The sequence below is a fragment of the Arachis duranensis genome, chromosome 3 (genome assembly GCF_000817695.3).
Source record: "Arachis duranensis cultivar V14167 chromosome 3, aradu.V14167.gnm2.J7QH, whole genome shotgun sequence".
Taxonomy (NCBI): domain Eukaryota; kingdom Viridiplantae; phylum Streptophyta; class Magnoliopsida; order Fabales; family Fabaceae; genus Arachis; species Arachis duranensis.
Genome location: NC_029774.3, coordinates 132,681,926 through 132,701,401, shown reverse-complemented (window position 1 = coordinate 132,701,401; position 19,476 = coordinate 132,681,926). Strand labels below are relative to the sequence as shown.

At 33.9% G+C, this 19,476-nt stretch overlaps 3 protein-coding genes and 1 pseudogene across 3 annotated transcripts; 2 read left to right on the top strand and 2 right to left on the bottom strand.

Moving 5' to 3' along the window:
- Nucleotides 1-572: 572 nt before the first annotated feature.
- On the top strand, nt 573-2,373 carry LOC107482015 (receptor like protein 29-like). The gene has a single exon (XM_052259578.1). The coding sequence runs from the start codon at nt 708-710 to the stop codon at nt 2,184-2,186; it is 1,479 nt and encodes a 492-aa protein (XP_052115538.1). The 5' UTR covers nt 573-707; the 3' UTR covers nt 2,187-2,373.
- A 3,821-nt stretch (nt 2,374-6,194) lies between these two features.
- On the bottom strand, nt 6,195-10,138 carry LOC107481931 (pentatricopeptide repeat-containing protein At5g66520). The gene is made up of 2 exons (XM_016102288.3): nt 8,347-10,138; nt 6,195-8,032 (listed from the first exon to the last, which is right to left on the bottom strand). The coding sequence occupies exon 1, from the start codon at nt 10,079-10,081 to the stop codon at nt 8,729-8,731; it is 1,353 nt and encodes a 450-aa protein (XP_015957774.3). The 5' UTR covers nt 10,082-10,138; the 3' UTR covers nt 6,195-8,032; nt 8,347-8,728.
- A 2,146-nt stretch (nt 10,139-12,284) lies between these two features.
- LOC107482016 (glycolate oxidase 1) lies at nt 12,285-16,111 on the top strand. Its single transcript, XM_016102391.3, has 12 exons — nt 12,285-12,479; nt 13,057-13,217; nt 13,304-13,428; nt 13,544-13,590; nt 13,783-13,860; nt 14,297-14,421; nt 14,551-14,617; nt 14,710-14,772; nt 14,857-14,926; nt 15,019-15,119; nt 15,346-15,450; nt 15,632-16,111. The coding sequence occupies exons 2-12, from the start codon at nt 13,069-13,071 to the stop codon at nt 15,815-15,817; spliced, it is 1,116 nt and encodes a 371-aa protein (XP_015957877.1). The 5' UTR covers nt 12,285-12,479; nt 13,057-13,068; the 3' UTR covers nt 15,818-16,111.
- Nucleotides 16,112-19,088: 2,977 nt separating this feature from the next.
- The window catches only part of LOC107482017 (protein TIFY 5A-like), an 809-nt pseudogene continuing 421 nt past the window's right edge, over nt 19,089-19,476 (bottom strand).

The window sequence follows — 19,476 nt, the reverse complement described above, 5'->3', positions numbered from 1 at the left end:
TAATAAATGTAAATTTAAATTATATATTTTTGTATATAAAATATTTATAAATACAAATATAAGTTATTATCGATTAAATACTGATGAAAAATAATATAAAAATATTATTTGTATATCAAAATTAATCGTCAATATATTTATGTATAAATATATGTGTGATTTAATGATTAATTTTGATGGCTGATTTTGATGTATACGTAACATAATCTAAAATAATAATATTTGCTGGCTGTCAATATAAAATGCTAATTTTTGTACGCTGATAATTGATTGGTATGTGAGTTGTAACATGAAATATCACGAAGAAGGATTTAGATTTTTTAAAGTTTAAATTTTACTTTAAAAAGTAAAATGTGATTTTTTATTATTTATTTTATAGATGGGTGGGATCAATAGTAAATATAAAAGAAAAATTATTCAACGATAAAAGATTATATTTTATTCTCTAAAATAAAATTTAAACTTTAGAGGATCTAAATTCAATGAAAAACAAAGTCACAATATTTATCTCATGTCTTTCCAAAATAAATATCTGGAGTTTACCTTTACATCCTTCTCCTCTGCCATAAACTCCATATAGAAAAAGTGAAACTGAAACCTCGCCATTCATTGAGATCAGTTACCTCCAAACAATACACAATTTTAGCAATGAGTCATTTGAATTTAGAAGACCCTATGAGCAGGTTCTAATAGTGGAGCAGCCACAAATGGGTTCTTCTACGTCTCTAGCTCTTGTTTTGTTCCTTGTGTTTGCTGGTGAAATAATGACATCAGAGGGAATTCGAAGAAGCAACACACAAAACAACAAGGGACAGCGCATGGTAGCACCAATGGAAGAAGATGAATTATTGGCATTGTTTGAAGTGATGAGTGGTCTTCTGGAAGATCCTGAATGGGCCCAGGCACATCCACAGCCATGCACAGATACCCCATGGCCTGGTCTTGAGTGTGAAGTATCCACCACTGACCCACCAATCTTTCATGTCACAAAGATTCATGTTGGTCCTGATATACTTTCACCACCTTGCAAAAAATCCGCTTACCTATCACAATCCTTGCTTAAACTCAATTATCTCAAAACCCTTTCACTCTTCAACTGTTTTGTTGCTTCTTCACAAGTGATCACTCTACCAAACACACTCTTTGGTACTTTCTCTTCATTGGAAAACCTTGCTTTGGAAAACAATCCATCTCTTTCTGGTGAGATACCTACGAGTTTGGGAGATGTTGGTTCTCTTAGGGTCCTGAGTTTGTCACAGAACAGCTTACAAGGTAACATCCCAAGCAAGCTTGGTGGTTTGGTTTGTCTTGAACAACTTGACCTTAGTTACAACAACTTGAATGGTTCAATCCCCATGGAAATTGGAAAACTGAAGAAGATGACCATTTTGGACCTGAGTTGGAATTCAATTGAAGGGGCTATTCCTCATTCTATAGGACAACTTCAACTCCTTCAGAAGATGGATTTGCACTCTAACATGCTTGTTGGGAACATTCCTCATGATTTGGGAAATCTCAAGAGGTTAGTGTTGCTTGATCTGAGTCATAATTTCATTGAAGGGCCTATTCCTGAAACTTTGTCAGGTATGGAGGTTTTGGAGTATTTAATCATTGATAACAACCCCATTAAAGAAAGGGTACCACTGTTCATAGGGAAGCTTAATAAGCTCAAATCATTGAGCTTGTCAGGGTGTGAATTGAATGGTCCTTTACCAAACATCTTTTTTTCATTGAAGAATCTTACAGCTATTTCCTTAGGTAACAACAGACTCAGTGGGCCAGTTCCTAAAGTTTTGGGGTTACTCCCAAACTTAGATCAATTGAATATAAGCTACAATAATCTAAGTGGGGTTCTAGAGCTTCCTGAATACTTCATCACAAAGCTTGGTAAGAGGTTGGATGTGAGAGGAAACAATGAGCTATGCACAAGTGATGATGATGATCAACCAAATAGGAAGAAAAACTTCTCTTCATACTTGGGAATCCCCTCTTGTTTCACCATGGTGCCTAGGACTGCAAATTCTTTTGCTGCTGGACCGGTTGAAAACCCTTCAGGGATAAAGCCATCTTGGTATAACAACATCATAAGTTCGTGTCCATCATTGTTACAGGGGGATCTTCGTGTCATCCTATTTACTTTGGGTTTGAATTTGGTTTGGTTACCTGTTCTCTCAGCTTTTATTTAGATTAATGAAATTCAAAAGCTTTAGTTAAGTAGTACATACAGACATAGTCACAACTAATGAGAATATGACTTATTAAGGTGTGACTTAGCTCGTAATAAGAACAATATAAGTGACATTAGTAGTTAAGCACTTTAAGAATTTCTCTTAACATTAATACAAGTTAATTCCATATATCATGATTTACTATATATATATATATATAGATATATGTATTTGGAAACATGCATGGAAAAGCTATTTCATATATATAATATAAAGTGGCATTAATAGCAATGCCCAGTGGTACCTCCTTACTCCTCAGTGGATTCAATAATAGGGCTCCAATAAAAGAAAAAAAAAAGAAAAGTAAAATAAAGATTCACATTTGGCCTTTCATCTCCGATTTTTTATTTTGACATTGGAGAACAGATAAGCTTTCGGCAAACGAAAAGTCTAGGGGCCAGCAATTTTATTATATTTTAGCCAGCATGTAACTAGCAGAAAAAGGTGAGTCATTGGATGAAATCTCACACCATCAAATCATCATTGATGACTAGTTGATGGCTACCAATCACAAATATTGCTGGCCCCCTAACATTACTCTTCCGCAAATTGACAATACTGTTTCGTAAATTGTATTTTTATGAATAATTTTTTTTTATAATATGTCTTTTGTTATTGACAATACATCTTCTGCAGATTGTACTTTTGTGAACAAAAAATATTTTCTCTTACAATATACTCTCGATGAATTACTTGTATGATAGACGTCTCGTAATATCTGGATGATTCTCAAACGCTAAAACAATAATATATATGTTCTCCCAGACCAATAAGGGTCGGAGGTTCATTCAGCGGATCACCGATTCAACGGGTTCTCAACTGGTACGAGATAAAGTGACTCCCACATTATTACATCTCTTAAAAAATTGGATAACTGGCAGAAACTTTTAGATGAATAGATTCAAACAAAAAGTCTATCTAAGTACAAAGTATAAAAGGAGAGAGATTTATCCCTTTTTCAAAGTACGTCATCTTTTTATCTTAAGTAATCGACTTATACGGACATTTATTTTAGTATCGAAGTGCCCTTACAAATAGTCCCACTTGTAACTTACCGACAATCGTGACTTCACTTTCCTATGTCAAATTCGCATCCTGGTCCTGATCCTCATTGCTCACGTCTATCTATACAATCGACTATCCATCCCAGTGAACAATCGAACAATATATAATTAAAATCAACTATTAAAATCTACTAAAACATTAGTTCGCCAGTATACTTAGAAAAATTAGCCTCTCATCTCATCATTCATGTTGATAAGTAACTCTTATTTGAAAGAAAGATCTGTATCACAATTTTCAAGGGCTGTCCCCGAGTGTTGTTTTCTAAGGCAGCCTTTTAGGAAGAGTAGCAGGAGTGTCGGTTGGTTCTGACATTAATGAGCATGCTGATGCCACAACCACCCTTGTTTTGGCGGGTTCAGACGCTCACAGAATCTGAGAATCTTATAGCAAATTAACAATCTTTACCGGCAGCTCACAAAATCTTCACACTCACTAGCAATGAAGCATATGGACCAAACAAAAATTTAAAATGAACCCTAATTTATTTGAATTTAGTTATTACATTATATTATATCATAAAATTAACCACAAATATAATGATCAAGCTAAATGAGAACTATATTATATTTTTTGGGTGCAATCTTTTTTGTACACCTACTTAATACAAAATGCTTGTGTACAGAATACATTAGTAAATCATATTTTTATTTATTTATTTGACCAGAGTGTAAAATTCTAATTATATTAGAACTCACATAATTACTCTATCCCACTCTCTTCTCTCTTTTTATCAGAGACTGGTCCATTACATAGGGTTTGGTTGGCATCGACCCCCTCGTTGGGTTAAATTTGAGTGGTCCAATTTCTATCCTATAAATAATAATATTACAACAGGACACAAGCTATGATAAACCACTTGTAATAATGACCCCAATAACTAACAGGAAAGTCTTGGAGTCAACAATTTTTTAAAAAATTGACCAATATTTAACCATTAAAAGAAAATTGAATAATCTTACACTATTAAATTTAATCTCATACTATTAAAAACACTATTAATAATCAATTAATGGTTACAAAACACAAAAATTATTGCCCTAACACTCCTCTAACTAACATGAGTTCAAAGGAAAGTTTTGAATCGAGCTCAAATCTTGCTCCATGAATTAAAGAGCCCGTCTGAGGATAATACCATCTCTTCAGCAATTTTCAAAATAATGCGCATCAAGTCTACTTTGCTGTATTTCTGTTAGCAATGCTTTCTAATCTGCACATTCCATACGCAGCTTGCACGTGCTTAGTTACTTTATATAAAATAAAGAGCAACTCTTTTAGGCCATTCATTTTTTAGTATTTTTGATCCGTATAAATATTAAATTAATACTAAATAAATTTTATTAATTTATATATTTCTTGTATGTACAACTCCTATAATTATAAGTACAAATTATTACTGGTCAAATATTAGTTAGGTAATATTTTTCTAAAATAAAATTGGTCCCTACGTTTGATTGTAATCCTGTTTTGGTTCTTATAGTGTGTTTGTTTGAGGTGAAAATGAGAGGAAAGAAAAGGAAGGGAAAGAAATTAGAAGGAAAATAGTTATTTTCCCTTGTTTGGTTGAGGAGAGAAATGAGAGAGGAAAGAAAATGGATGAAAAAATATTGATGGAGCCACCAGTTTTTTTTTTCCCTCCAACAATGGAGAGAAAATGGTGAGAAAACTAATTTTCTCTCTATACTTTTAATATTACTCCTTTACTTTTTTCAATATATTTTATAATATAAGGATAAACTTGTCTTTTTATACCATTTTTTTCCTTCTTATTTTCCTTTCATCCAAACATATCTAAAGAAAATAAAAATCTACTCAATTTTTTATTTTTTTTCCTTTCCTTTCTTTCATCTCTATTTCTTTCCTTTCAACCAAACATAGTCTTAAGGTTTAAAGTGTCATCTTTGAATAAAAAAAATTCATTTAGCTTCAATATAGTCTCACCGTGATGTCAAAGTTAAATAAGTAATGAAATGTTTTAAATGACAGCAGTACAAGAACAAGCTCGATAATTTGGAGAATAAATACAACTTCTAGAGGCACAAAATCAACCGTGGATGCATCAATATATTTTCTATAGAACTAAAAAAAATTATAAATAAATGTATTGATGTATCCACGGTTGATTTAGTGCCTCTAGAACTCGTACTTATTCTCCAAATTATCGACTTTATTCTTGTATTACTGTCATGTAAGACATTTCATTAATTATTGAACTTTGACCTTACGAGTGAGACTATATTGAAGTTAAATAAAACTTTTTTAAATTCAAATAAGACAATTTAAACTTTAAAGACCAAAACAGAATTACACAAATGTAGAGGATCAATTCAGCAATTTATCCTAAATTTTATTAAAATGCTTTTTACAATCCAACTTCAAATTAAATGATGAGCCTAAGTATGATTCGAACTTATTATTGGGATTGAAAATGTTGTGCATTTTACTGAGTTACTAGCTTTTAACTAATCAATTTGATTCTACGTGAGCTGACAGAGTATAGAAGTATATAATATACTATACTTTTGCTTCCATTATTAATTGAAGTTTTACGGTATGTATTAACTCCCAATAATAGCAAAACAGGGAAGAAAAGAGTCGGATCAGAATGCAGGTGAAAGATTAAATTCAGACCATGCAAGATGTAAAAGAAAAGATTTATGTTTTTCCGATGGCTCAGATCTTGCACACTTTCCATATATCGTTGCCAACGAGTCAATTAGCGGCTAATAATGTTTATTTATTAGTTATCTAACCCGTGCTTTCTTCCTCATCATTTAGTAGTTTTATTTGCAACTAAGAAAGATGATATGTTATACATGAACTCAAACAGATAATACTGTTGATTTTGGTGTTTGTGTTTGACAGCACGGCATGGAAATTTTATCAGGCGGAAAAGAAGAGACACATGTTCAAAATTTGGTTGCAAGGTAAATAGTACAAGACCCAATATTTCACAGTTGAAGAAGATAAGCAACACAAGTTTGTTTTTTTCCTCAAAGATTCATTCATTAGAAACAGCTTCACTATGAGGTATAAGAAGCTGAAGTGGGCATATTAAGCACTAGAATACAAGTAATAAGCAAGCCCCATGACATGCAACATAATTACAGCATAAAAATCTAAGCAATAAAGCCATGCAGGGAAGGTTGGTAGGAAATAAGGAAGAAAAGAAGCAGTAGCACAAAGGCAACACCCCAAGGGGAACCACCAGCTCTGTGGATGGCACCTGGCTCAGATCCTGGCATGGGGAAGCTTAACTGGCTGCCAGTGGAGAGCCAGTGAACAACGATGATTAAGAGCAACGGAGAAATTACCAGCAAGCGTTGCAGCAACTCTGATGCAGTAGCCATCACTGCATCATACACTATGTACCCCAAGAATCCACAAATCACAGCACTTGCTACTACTATGAGCCAATGCTCTGAGAAGCTGAAACCTGAACTTGATCTGTTCACTGAATAAGCCATGGAAGTGGGAATCACTAGTTGGAGACAGTGTTTATGTTGACTCTCTGAGTGTGGAGCACTGGGGTGTGAACAAGTACAAAGTAAAAAATATATATAAAATGACATTTTTTGTGGCCATTTAACATTTGGTCCTTAAAATTTATCATTTCTCGTCTAGAATGGAATGTTGGGACCCAACTATAGTGGAAACCATAATACTTTTGCTCAAGAGATAAATTTCAAGCAAGTAGATAAAAAATAGTTATTAGACAAATATTTTTCCAAAGGCAAAAGATCACCAGGTACAAGGCCAGCTGTCCATTTGTTTTTTAGTTCAGTACATTAATGCATCTTGGTATTAACTATATATTAAAACATCATCAACAGAAACAATGTTGGGGTGCTAATACGTTTTTCTTTTCTTCGTCTGGGGTTCCTGAAAGAAGCATTATGTTAATAATAATCAGATAAAAAACAAGTTTATATACATGGATAAAGGGGCTCAAAAATCCAGGAGAATCTCTGATCCTGTCATGGGTTTTAACTTTTTATCACATTTTAATCTATGGGGTACATGATTAGGTAATAGTCAATCCATTTGCACCCCCATGTGAAGGCACGTGAATATGTGATCGTTAATTCTATATCCGGTTAATATGGGCCGTTTACTATTTGACGTGATATACACAAATCAGGAGCTTCACTATTTAATTTTAACCCTTGATTTAACTGTGAAAATTGTAAAATGCACAGGACTAGAAATTTTTACAATCTCGTTATTGACACCCCTTCTATAATAAACAATATTTTGACATCAGTATTTTTTATAACAATTAAAGATAATTTTTTTGTTTTATTAATTAAAAAATAATTTAAATATACACTTAATTAATGACAATATTATTTTTATATGAAAGTCAAGAATATTTGATATGTAAATAGTATTTTTCAAATTTTAATTATGTGTGGATGTCACTTAAAAAAAAAAATCAAACAGTAACATGGTAAGTATGTCAAAAAGTTTAATAAAACTACCTTAGACAGTGAATACAATGCAGCAAGTATATGTAATAACTAATAAAGTTACCTCAGTGAATACAAGAATACGAATGTCAGAACCATGGGATGTTCAACTAGTCAAGAAGGGTATTTGATCTGGATAAAAGTAGAGAGGAGATTTTTTCCGTAAGGGTAACCGCATACCAGAGTGGCGGTGTGCATGGTTTGCAGAATGATGGAGTTATTGGAGTCAATAATAGCCTTCGCCATAAGCCCATATAAGCCAATCAACTTTATCTTATTATATACAAGGACGCACGAATCACTAGGAGTAAGACAATAAATAACAATTGAAAAGGAAATTGCCTGCTAAAATGAAAAAAAAGCAAATCTCCCCATTATATAAAAAGCAAAGGGGGATAATGCAGGCAAATAATATGTGGCATTTTTGGAAGTCCATAAACCAGGATACAGGAGCACATAAATTAAACTGTAGTTCCACCTCATCATAAAAGGTGCATGACAATAAATATTAAATAATACACATTTTAAAACAAATTGGAGATTCGGATATCAAAAGTCAAGGGTCCTTCTTTACTGTGAAGACTTACTAGTTACTCACGATGCGGATACCCCATGTTACTCTCTGTGACTTCAGGTATTTTTGGAAAATGGCATTAAGGTCAGAGAACTTCGCCGGCATTGCTTCCCATTTTTTCTCTGAATATGCCAAAACTTTTTCCTTAAGCATGAAGAAGGCACTTGAAAGATCAACCATAATCCCAAATGGAGTAAGAGTTGAAACCTCAGTAAAATTCATCTGTATTTTCATTTTCCCGTGTTCCTATCTCCTAGCATCTGTAAGAGTCAGTGTTTGTGTACATTTGATTGCAATCAATAATGCAACGAGACAAGAAAGAATGTACAAATATGTTTGGTAAACAAAAGCTTCTCTGGATCAAAACTTAGCCTCTTCTCAAAATATATTGGAAATCAATTTTGCACCTCCACCCAACTACAACCAGGAGTCTTCTTCAAACCTCTGTGTTTCATGGCTAACCTCAAGTCATTGGCATCCTTCCAGGAAGAACAGGTGGAAAAAATACTGGCAGTAAGCACATAGTTTGCTCCCAATTCAGACTCCAATTTAGACAAAAGCTTTCCATCCAAACTAGGAACCCACCCAAGATTCCTGCAAGCACCTAGAAAACTCCTTAATATGACAGCATTCGGCTCCATTGGCATGTTCTTGATCATATCATGAGCTTCCTCAATCAAGCCAGCTCTTCCCAGCAAGTCAACCATGCATCCATAATGCTCAACAGTTGGCTTTATGCTATACATTCTCACCATCCTATCAAAATACATTTTACCCTCAGAAACAAGTCCCATGTGGCCGCAAGCAGAAAGAATTGCAGAAAAAGACAAACTATCTGGCTGCAACCCCATATCTTCCATCCGGGAGAACAGCGAAATAGCATCCTTTTGGCGGCCATGATTTGCAAGAGCAGATATCATAATTGTGCAAGACTGGAGGTTCTTCTCATGCATTGAATCGAAAACCTGGAGGGCTTTGTCAATCTGCCCACACTTCGCGTACATCTCAAACAAAGCCGTGCCCAAACCAACATCCAATTCCACTTGATTCCTCACAATGTAAGAATGAATTGATGCTCCAGCACCAAGGTTGAGCATTTTGGTGCAAGCAGAAAGCAAGCTCACCAAAGTAACGGAGTTAGGCTTCACATTCTCCATCCCCATCTGGAAAAACGCAGCCATTGCATGGCAAGGAAATCCCCGAGAAACACACGTAGAAATCATAGAGCTCCAAGACACAACATCTCTAACAGGCATTTCATCGAACACCTTCCGGGCGAGCCCCAGTGCGCCGCAGTCAGCATACATCTTGAAAAGGGTGTTGTTGATATATGGATCACAGGTGAAACCCATCTTGAGGATCAAAGAATGGATGGAACCGCCAAGGGGAAGGGAGGAAGCGCGACCGCATGCAGTGAGAAGGGGAGGGAAAGTGAAGTTGTCAGGGGAAAAGGGGGGAGTTTGGTGCAGGTGGCGAAAGAGGGTGAGGGAGTGGAAAGGGGTGGTTTGAGAGAAGGCCCTAATGAGGAGGTTGAAGGTGAAGAGTGGGGGAGTGGCGGGGAGGGCGCGGAAGAAGAAATGGGCGTAAGGGAGGGAGATGGAGGACGCGCAGGAGATGAAGACGGAAACCAGAAAAGGGTGGCGGAGGAGGCACGATTTCAGAAGGAGCGAGTGTACTTGTCGGAGATGCGACACCGTTGTGGACCGCCACAACACTCTCTCTATCTCTTGCGCTTGGAGCACTACCATCACTCCCAAACATCACCGTATTTTCCAATTCCATTCAGCAAAACTTAATTAGTTAGGTAGTTACTACCCTGTTACCCCTCCCCTCCCCCTTTTTTTTTGTCTCTTGGTCTCTCCTCATTTCTTCTGATGGACTCCCTTCATGAAGAATTGGGCTGATCCATTCTAATGTTTGGGCCTAAGCTCGTATAAGATCATATCATTTTTTTTTGTTGCCTACGGTATCCCCCAACCCGACAGGTCAAGGACTAATTCGTCGCGGATCTAAGCTCCATTTAAGGGTTTATCGCTGGCCAATAGGTTGCTGCATGCACAAGGCGGGATTCGAATCCCCGACACTTGTTTAAGCGGATAAGTGAGTTGGCCATTCGACCAACCTAAGTTGGTTAGATCATATCATTTTTTTTGGTTTACCCAAATGGTATGCGCTAACCCGACAGGTTAAGGACTAATCCGTCGTAGATCTGAGCTCCATTTAAAGATCTGCCACTGACCAATGAGTTGCTGCATGTACAAGGTGAGGTTCGAATTCCCAACACTTGCTTAAGCGGACGAGTGAGCTGACCACTCGACCAACCCAAGTTGGTTATATCATATCATTTTTAACTGGCACTCCTCTTTCAGTGTTTCAACGTACAGCCAGTATAAATGGGCCTTGGCCTGTTTTCATACCCAAGATAAAAAAAAAAACAAGTAAATGCAAGTCAAAATTCATAAGAGAATTTCTCTAAATTTGTGCTACCATAGGAGTACGAATTTTTTTTTGGTGCGGTAAACGGGGCCTAAGCCCAGGAAAAGATATTAGTATGAATTAATTATGTAATAATGTAGACCCACTAGTCAAGTTAGTTAGTTTCCTTTCTTTTTGTGTTGGGCTTAGGCCCCATTACTTTACCAAAACAAAAAATTAAGTAATAATGTAGACCTTACCCTAATTTAATTTAACATACCAACAATTTAGATGAATTATTCCGCCCCGAATATCCTCTTAGAAAATTTTTCAAAGATACTTATCAAATATTGAAAACTTATATATTATATAGGGGCTTTAAAGAGATACACAATGGTTTATTTTAAGACTTACATAATACAATTAGGGATTTAGTTTTGTAACTTCCATTTATTTTAAAATTTATTTTACATACATGTGTTTATTTATATATTTAGACATATATTTAATATAAAGTAATATTACATGATCAATAAATATTATTATTTTTAATTAGTCAATAATAATTTATATTTGTATTTATAAGATTTTTATATATTAAAATATATAAATTGTATTTATATTTATTAAAATTTATATACATAAATTAATAGAATTTATACTTATTTTTTAAAGTTTACATATATAAATTAATAAAAATTATTTATTAAAAGTAGTTTAATATTTATACTGATTAAATAATAATAAAATATATTAAAAATTATTAGTCTCCGAGAATTTTTCTTTAATATATTTTAGTGATTCTGATACTTTGATGAGTTGATCAAACTAATTAATTTGAGTCCAAAATGATTATAGCGAAGAATCAAACATGATATTTTCAAATTCATTTAGCATAATTCTTATTTGCTAGACTATTATTAATTTTGTGTTTTATATGATATAAAATATGGTGAAAATTTATATACAGTTATTTTTTTTAAGTTGATAATTAAAATTGAAGATTCTTAATTAACAATTTTAAATAAAAATAAGTGAGAAATGTTACTTATTTTTTAAATTTTTAGTTTTTAGTCAATATTTTTAATTTAAATAATATTATTTAATTAATTTAAATGAGATTTTACCATAAAATATATACATCAAATATTTAAAAATACAACTTATTTTAATATGGTGAAAATTCAGGTGAAGTCAACTTTACTTGAAGTTGATATGTGAGAGTCATTAGATGATTTGACTAAATTTTCATCGAACGACTCTCAAACATTAAATATACGTAAAGTCGACTTCACCTGAGTTTTCAACTTTTAATATAAATATTTAGTTATATATTTATGTACCAAACTTCGTATCATCTACCTAGCTGGTAAATGGATAGTAGCAGAGTGGGAAGTGGGACCTGGGAACTGTAGAGGAAAGCTCAGATTTCCGTGACACGTATTCGTCTGATAACTCAACTTCATTAAATAATGGACAATTGACTGTTTTCTTTCATTTGATAACATCTCATGACATGTGAGTCAAGAAAGATACTTACCCTTTTGTCACTACACACATTACCTTTGTTATTATTTCAATTCACCGCCGTTTTCTCAATTGTCTCCATTTACATACTCTTACACGCTCTCGTGACTCAACTCAACACACTTTTCTCTCCTCATATATCATCTTTCCCTCCTCTTCCAATTGCCCCCATCTCATTCCGCTTTCTCACTTCATATATCAAAGGTTTGTTCTTCCTTTTCAGCTCTCCGTATCATTCTGCCTAATTTCATGGTTCGCTTACTAATATTTGCAGTTCTAGATATACTTGATCATACTCTTGTATTGAATAGTTAGAATTGACATGATCAATTTCCTTTTCAAGTCTTAATTCACACTTCAGCTTTTTATCTGCTGATCACAGTTTATGGTTTAGGGTGTTATTGAGGTTTTGATTAGAAAAGTTGGGGTTTTTAATCTTTTAGGTTGTTTTCCATCATGGGTTTCTTTAAATTTATCTGGTCCTGTTGTGCAAAATACTCATGAAAAGTTTAGAATATCCTGCTTTGCATGTGGTGGTGGGGCTGATGCATGTTGAAATTGACATGGACTCGGAACTTTTTTATTAAAGACGGATTCCATAATGGTGGATAATTGAGGGGAACCAGAAATAACTATTTTGTTTTGATTTTCTCATGATTGCATGTTGCTAGGTCTCTATCCAGATTGTAATTGTATAGTTTGCATGCGATGTATGGATTTGGAATGCATTTGATTTTATATGAATTCATGTAATTTAACCTTTGTGTTTATCTAATTTCAGAAATCAGAAGTGATGCCTAGTACAATGGAGATAACTAATGTTACCGAGTTCGAGGCAATTGCAAAGGAGAAACTGCCCAAGATGATTTATGAATACTATGCATCAGGGGCAGAGGATCAATGGTCCTTGAAAGAGAACCGAAATGCTTTCTCAAGGATTTTGTAATGCATTGTTCTTAGACATCTTTAAACATTTGTTTTATTGCAGAAGCCTTTTTCACAAAGTCCATTTGGTTTACTTGAAACAGGTTCCGACCACGTATTCTGATTGATGTAAGCGAGATCGACTTGACAACAACAGTATTGGGTTTCAAAATATCAATGCCTATCATGGTTGCCCCTACTGCCATGCAAAAGATGGCTCACCCTGACGGTATGTCATAATTCTGACTCTTAATCTTTTAAATTGAAGTTTATATGTTACTGATATTGAGAAAAAGAAAAATAGAAAAATCTTATTTCAAACAATCCATGCAACTCTTGTGCAGGAGAATATGCTACCGCTAGAGCTTCAGCAGCAGCTGGCACAATCATGGTTTGTGTTCCATCATATTTGTTCTGAATTTCGTTCCCAAACAACTGAACAAGAACTATATTTGTTTTCTATGTAATATGTTATAGATTATTTGATTCTACTATAAATTGGTGCATTCCTAGTTACCTTCATGAAATCTTTTGTACCCCTTACTTTTCAGGTAAATTAATTTTCATGTTTTTTTATCCACAGACTCTATCCTCATGGGCTACTTCCAGTGTTGAGGAGGTTGCTTCAACAGGACCCGGCATACGTTTTTTCCAACTCTATGTGGGTATACATTTCCCTGATTCCTTTGCTTCGTGATTCCCTTTTAGGTGATAATCAGAGTTACAAGTTTCCCATTGAAATACAAGAACATGTCCAAGCACTTTAGGTGAAACAAATTCTTTTGATTACAGTTGTTTCCTTCTCTCTCTCTCTCTCTTTTTGTTTTTTTTTTGTTTTTTTAATTTTGCTGCACTTCTGATAATGCATTATATGTTTTGGCACTACGGATTGAGTCTTGCATATTGTCACAGGAAATTTATTACACTTTGTTTCATATGGCTGTGATTCTTTTACAGGAAATGATATTATTAGTTTCACAAGGAATTTTCTTTCCTTTCACTAAATAGCCTTGGAGGCTGCAATAATTTCTTCCATTCTTCCTTGTTAATAACAAAATATTATAAATTAAACCGTTTTCATGCTGTTTTTCTCTTAGGTGTATAAAGACAGAAATATTGTTATACAGCTTGTGAGAAGAGCTGAAAGGGCTGGTTTCAAGGCCATTGCCCTGACTGTGGACACTCCCCTTCTTGGTCGAAGGGAGGCTGATATCAAGAACAGGTTTGCAAGCATTTAAGAATTTTAATGTGAACATTCTTTTATGAAAATTTAAGAAAGTTTTTGTTCATGGTTGAGTGGATGAATCTTATATAAATATGTTACGTGGTTGTTTGATGGTGTTGCATACAGATTTACTTTACCATCACACCTAACACTGAAGAATTTTGAAGGATTAAACCTTGGAAAGCTAGATAAGGTGTGTGACACTAATTTTTGAAATCAAATGCTTCTTTCCACTGATGATCATCTAACTATTACTGTTTCGAGATCACCTCACTGTCCTTGCAGACTAGCGACTCCGGTCTAGCTGCATATGTTGCGGGCCAGGTTGATCGGTCTCTCAACTGGAAGGTGATATCAATATTTTTACATATATGCCTTTCCTAATTTTGGATGTTGAATGTGAAAGTGATACCAAGTTAAACCTTGCTACAGGATGTGAAGTGGCTTCAAACAATCACCTCATTGCCAATTCTTGTGAAGGGTGTACTCACTGCCGAAGATAGTAAGCATATCAAACAGATACATTCTAATGCTCTCTCATTCATATTCTCTTTGTTTGGATTGTTTTCTCAATCTTGAATGTGAATAATGTAGCAAGGATAGCTATACAAAGTGGAGCTGCTGGGATCATTGTTTCCAATCATGGAGCACGCCAACTTGACTATGTCCCTGCAACTATTATGGCTTTGGAAGAGGTATTGCATTATCCTTATCATTTTAGGAAAGTTTCACATTAATTGAAATTGAAATAAATCACTTTGTGACATATCTTGTTATTATTCTTGGTTGTAGAATAGAAGTCTAGCCCATGCCTTATTTAACTTTGCTTAATCATGTATAGTGCATGCAAAGTTTAAAGGTGCATCAGAGACCAAGATTATTTTTCTTCATAAGGTTTTGGTTGTTTGCCTTTAATAACAGGTTGTGAAAGCTGCACAAGGAAAAATTCCTGTTTTTCTGGATGGTGGAGTCCGCCGAGGGACAGATGTTTTTAAAGCACTTGCTCTTGGAGCATCCGGTGTATTCGTAAGTATATGTGACCAATGGATGCATGCTTTCCTCTGATCTCCCATTTTTTTCTCATAAAATATTGTCTAAGCTAATTGGTTACAAGTAGTGTTTGATTATAGATAGCCTAGGTAGGTGATCTAAAATTGAGCCAGCTTCATATTGCTGCCATTGCCTTGGCTTTGACTTCAATTTTCAGATTGGAAGGCCTGTGGTGTTCTCTTTGGCTGCTGATGGTGAGGCTGGCATAAGAAAAGCACTTCAGATGCTTCGAGATGAGTTTGAACTAACCATGGCGCTGAGTGGTTGCCGTTCGCTCAAGGAGATAACACGCGACCATGTCATGACAGAGTGGGATCGCCCAAGAGTTGTTCCGAGGCTATGAGTTGACACAGGATTCCAGCTCTGTTTCACCACCGGGTGGTGCTAGTTAAACCTGATAATGGTAGGAACTTTGGAATGAACTTTTTCCTTTATTCCCTGCTTCAATAAACAACCCCTTGTGTTAAAAATAAGCCATCCATGAGTGACTGCTACTTTATGATCCACTGTATGTATTGAATAAATTTCTAATAATAACCAGGCTTGTTTCCTTGCACTTGGTGGTGTTGGAATTTGGTATGCTCCGAAGCATGATTGGCAATAAAATAATAAGTTTGTTCTTCCTTGATTAGCAAAAGCTGAAGTTAATTTTGCGCCCATGTATCCCTCATTGTTTGTTTTTACTCTGTTCTTAGTTAATGCTCATGTTGGTGTTTAACTCTTTTACGAGTTTGTGTTAGTTGTACAACCAAAAATAAGTGTTAAATAAATTAAACACCTAACTCAATAAAAAAAGTTACACCAAAATTCAAACGTATTTACTGAGTGACACAATATACGAAAAATTGATTGTTGAAAAAATATTTCCGAGTCTATTAATTAATACCAACCCATTATAACTTTATAAGACCAACTCATTATGATTGATGGGCAAGCCTTACTAACAACTAAGGATGGTTTAGTACGTAAGAGAAGCAATTTTTTGTTGTCAGGTAAATTTATATCTAACTTTCTTTTGTATCAAAATAAATGAATTTGAATCTTCTAAATTTTGAATTTTCACTTTAGAAATTAAAGTGTGATTTCTCATCCTTAAATGATTTCTTTCTCATATTTTCTCTTGATCCCAATGAAATATATGGTGAGAGATTACACTTTACACTTTAAAGTAAACTTCAAACTTTAGAGGATCTAAATCCAAAATAATATAGGGAGTTTAGCTAATCAGTATCTACGGTACTAGTTAATGTTCTTACAGTTTGCATATCTATGTTGGTGATTCTGAGAATTAGCTCCTTTTTTACGCCGTTTTACTTGGATTTAATTTGTTGTTAGGAGCCTAATTATAATCATAAAAGTAGAATAGGAGAGGGAATGGATACACATTTCGTTCGGCTTTGGCCTTTGGGGAGACTTGTATATGTATATTTTGGTCACATTTAATTTGGAACAAACACCATCTATCTCCAATCACTAACTTGGATAGTAGTAATTCAGAGAAATTTCTGATCTGTTTGATCACCAAAGGAAGGTTCTCGTAAATAATAATACACAAGTGGAGGAAATCTTGGGAAGGTGGTGCTACACTACACACGTTCCAGGAAAGAGGAAACCCACACATATTTGACACGACAACTCCACCTTCCTTGTATCTTCAACTTAATTAAGTTATTATAAACTAAATTCAATAGCTAAGCCAAAACTAAATTCAGACACTTCTTTTCATACCAAATCGTAACATGGTCCTAGCTATACTATTCCAACGTGAGCCACGCCTACATTAAAGACGTGCCACACTATCATTTCCCAAAGCAAAATTATGTATATACAAAATGTTTCTGCAATTTCCGGGGAGTATCTAATGCTGTGTTTCATCACTCTCGTGTAAATGTTTCAGACACAGGAGCATTCTTAATATGGATTTGGATATCGATTAAGAAGACTAAAAAGAAAAAAGGTTTTTATTTTTTCAATATATTAACTGTATAAAAGAATTTGAAAATAAATATTTATTTTCAATGAAAATCTCTCTTTGTTTAGTATTCTTAACTAATGTTTTTGAGACACTTATTAACAAGATTTTTTAGTGGAGTATTCATTGTTTAATTTTAAACCGACAATAGTTAAAGAACTTTAATTCAAGGTCATATAGAAGTACAATAATTGAAAGTTAGGTCACTTTGGTAACTCGTGAAGCGTGTAGAGAATATCTTTTGAGGCCTTATCAATCATGGATTTAATTCAGGTACATCTAACATATGCTGGTGCAGTACTCCCCAGATATGATAAAGCTATGAATGTACATATATATAGATTCTAATTGGTGGCCTATCTCTTATCAAATTTTCAAACCATTTCCCGTACTAATGAATATGGCATATTTATGCTTCCCATAATGGACCAATTTTTCCTTTAGTCTTGTAGGGGTATTAAGAGACGAGAAGCTAGGGAAGGAAATTAGTGATCACAAGAATCTTATAATGCTAAATAGGAATCATCCTTTTTGAGTGCTTAAAATACTATAAAGTTGATGGTGACAATGATTTCCCTCTAATTTCAAAAGAGTATAACGCACAAATTAAACAAGAGAATAAGGGTGGTTATTTGATTAAACAATTTATATGACATTCTTCATTTCAAAAATATCATCATGTAATTATAATTAAGGACATAATAATAACGGGACTCTATTATATATTCATTTTTTTGTTTTTATATAATATTTAGGGCATAAAGATGAATATCAATAATGTCAAATTTAATTCAAACATATTAGAAATATAACTAATTATTTCTCTTTTCTTATTAGTTTAAATTTTTTGAGAGAAATAACTCTATAATATACATAATATTAGAATTTTTATAACGGAAAAGTTTAGAGTTTGATCTTTAGAAAATTTATATAAAAACTTTATGCAAATTCAAAAGATGCCTTTATATTACATAAGAAAATTTATTAAAAATATAATTATTTTGAAGAATTGATTTCATGACATCAATAATAATCGGTGATTAACTAGAGATTGTTTTAGCCAAAACAGCTTTGCCAACTTTGGAGTGGGCGGCGGCTAACATATATTGCGTGATGAATTGAATGTGGACTAGCTACTTGGCGTGGGTTCAATTCTTAATTGTTGATAAAAAGAAAAACATACTGTACTGCTTTTATGCGCTGAAGATGGATTAGGTATATATATATATATAGTTGTTGGGACCAGTTCCTCCACTTAAACTTGTATAGAGTAATTTTTTCGGTCTCATTTAATTTTGTCTCAGATAGAATCACGTAACTTGAGAAGAATAACACCATCAATCACCTGATTTAGCTTCCAAGTCAAAAACAGCTTCTATAATAATGAATTGTTATTTTACTAATCATATGAATAAATCAAGTCTCATCATTTTTATATTAATTATCCGTGATATATGATATATCCATTATTATTTTTGTGAGATATTCAAATACAGAGTTACCAGATCAATTATTGAAACGTGGATATATATAATTGGTATGTCAAATTATTATTATTATTATTATTATTATTTATTGGCGGGTAAGATAATGAGGTAGGTGTATTTAGTATATGTAGTGGTTAATCATCAACAAATTATGGTTAAAAAAGAAGCTAATAAAATAATATTATTAATGAAGAAACCAAATAACATATGGCATGAGAAGAAAGGCTGATCTAGAAATGCTAAGCTACATAATTTACAAACCATTGATTGTCTATATATAGAAGGCACAAAGCTAATTAATTAAGCAACCAAAATTTTGAAATATCTCTAATTAATTAACTTATATAGTTTTGGTTGTAGCTAGTGATGGTAGGGGGATGCTTCCTGAAGGCGGTTCTTTCTCTTTTGGAGAAACCTCTGCAGCGATCTTTTCATGGAAAGACTAGTCCCAGGGCTATGCAAATTATTATTATTATAATATTGTTGTTGCTGTGACGATGATTGAAGCAATGCTGGTGAACATGGCTCTACTGAAGACCCAGT

Bases quoted from the DNA above. Each gene is read 5' to 3' on its own strand.
- LOC107482015 (XM_052259578.1), top strand. From the start codon at position 708: ATGGGTTCTTCTACGTCTCTAGCTCTTGTTTTGTTCCTTGTGTTTGCT.
- LOC107481931 (XM_016102288.3), bottom strand. From the start codon at position 10,081: ATGGTAGTGCTCCAAGCGCAAGAGATAGAGAGAGTGTTGTGGCGGTCC.
- LOC107482016 (XM_016102391.3), top strand. From the start codon at position 13,069: ATGCCTAGTACAATGGAGATAACTAATGTTACCGAGTTCGAGGCAATT. The intron at 13,218-13,303 runs GTAATGCATTGT...TACTTGAAACAG, and splicing joins AATGCTTTCTCAAGGATTTT to GTTCCGACCACGTATTCTGA. The intron at 13,591-13,782 runs GTTTGTGTTCCA...TTTTATCCACAG, and splicing joins CAGCAGCTGGCACAATCATG to ACTCTATCCTCATGGGCTAC.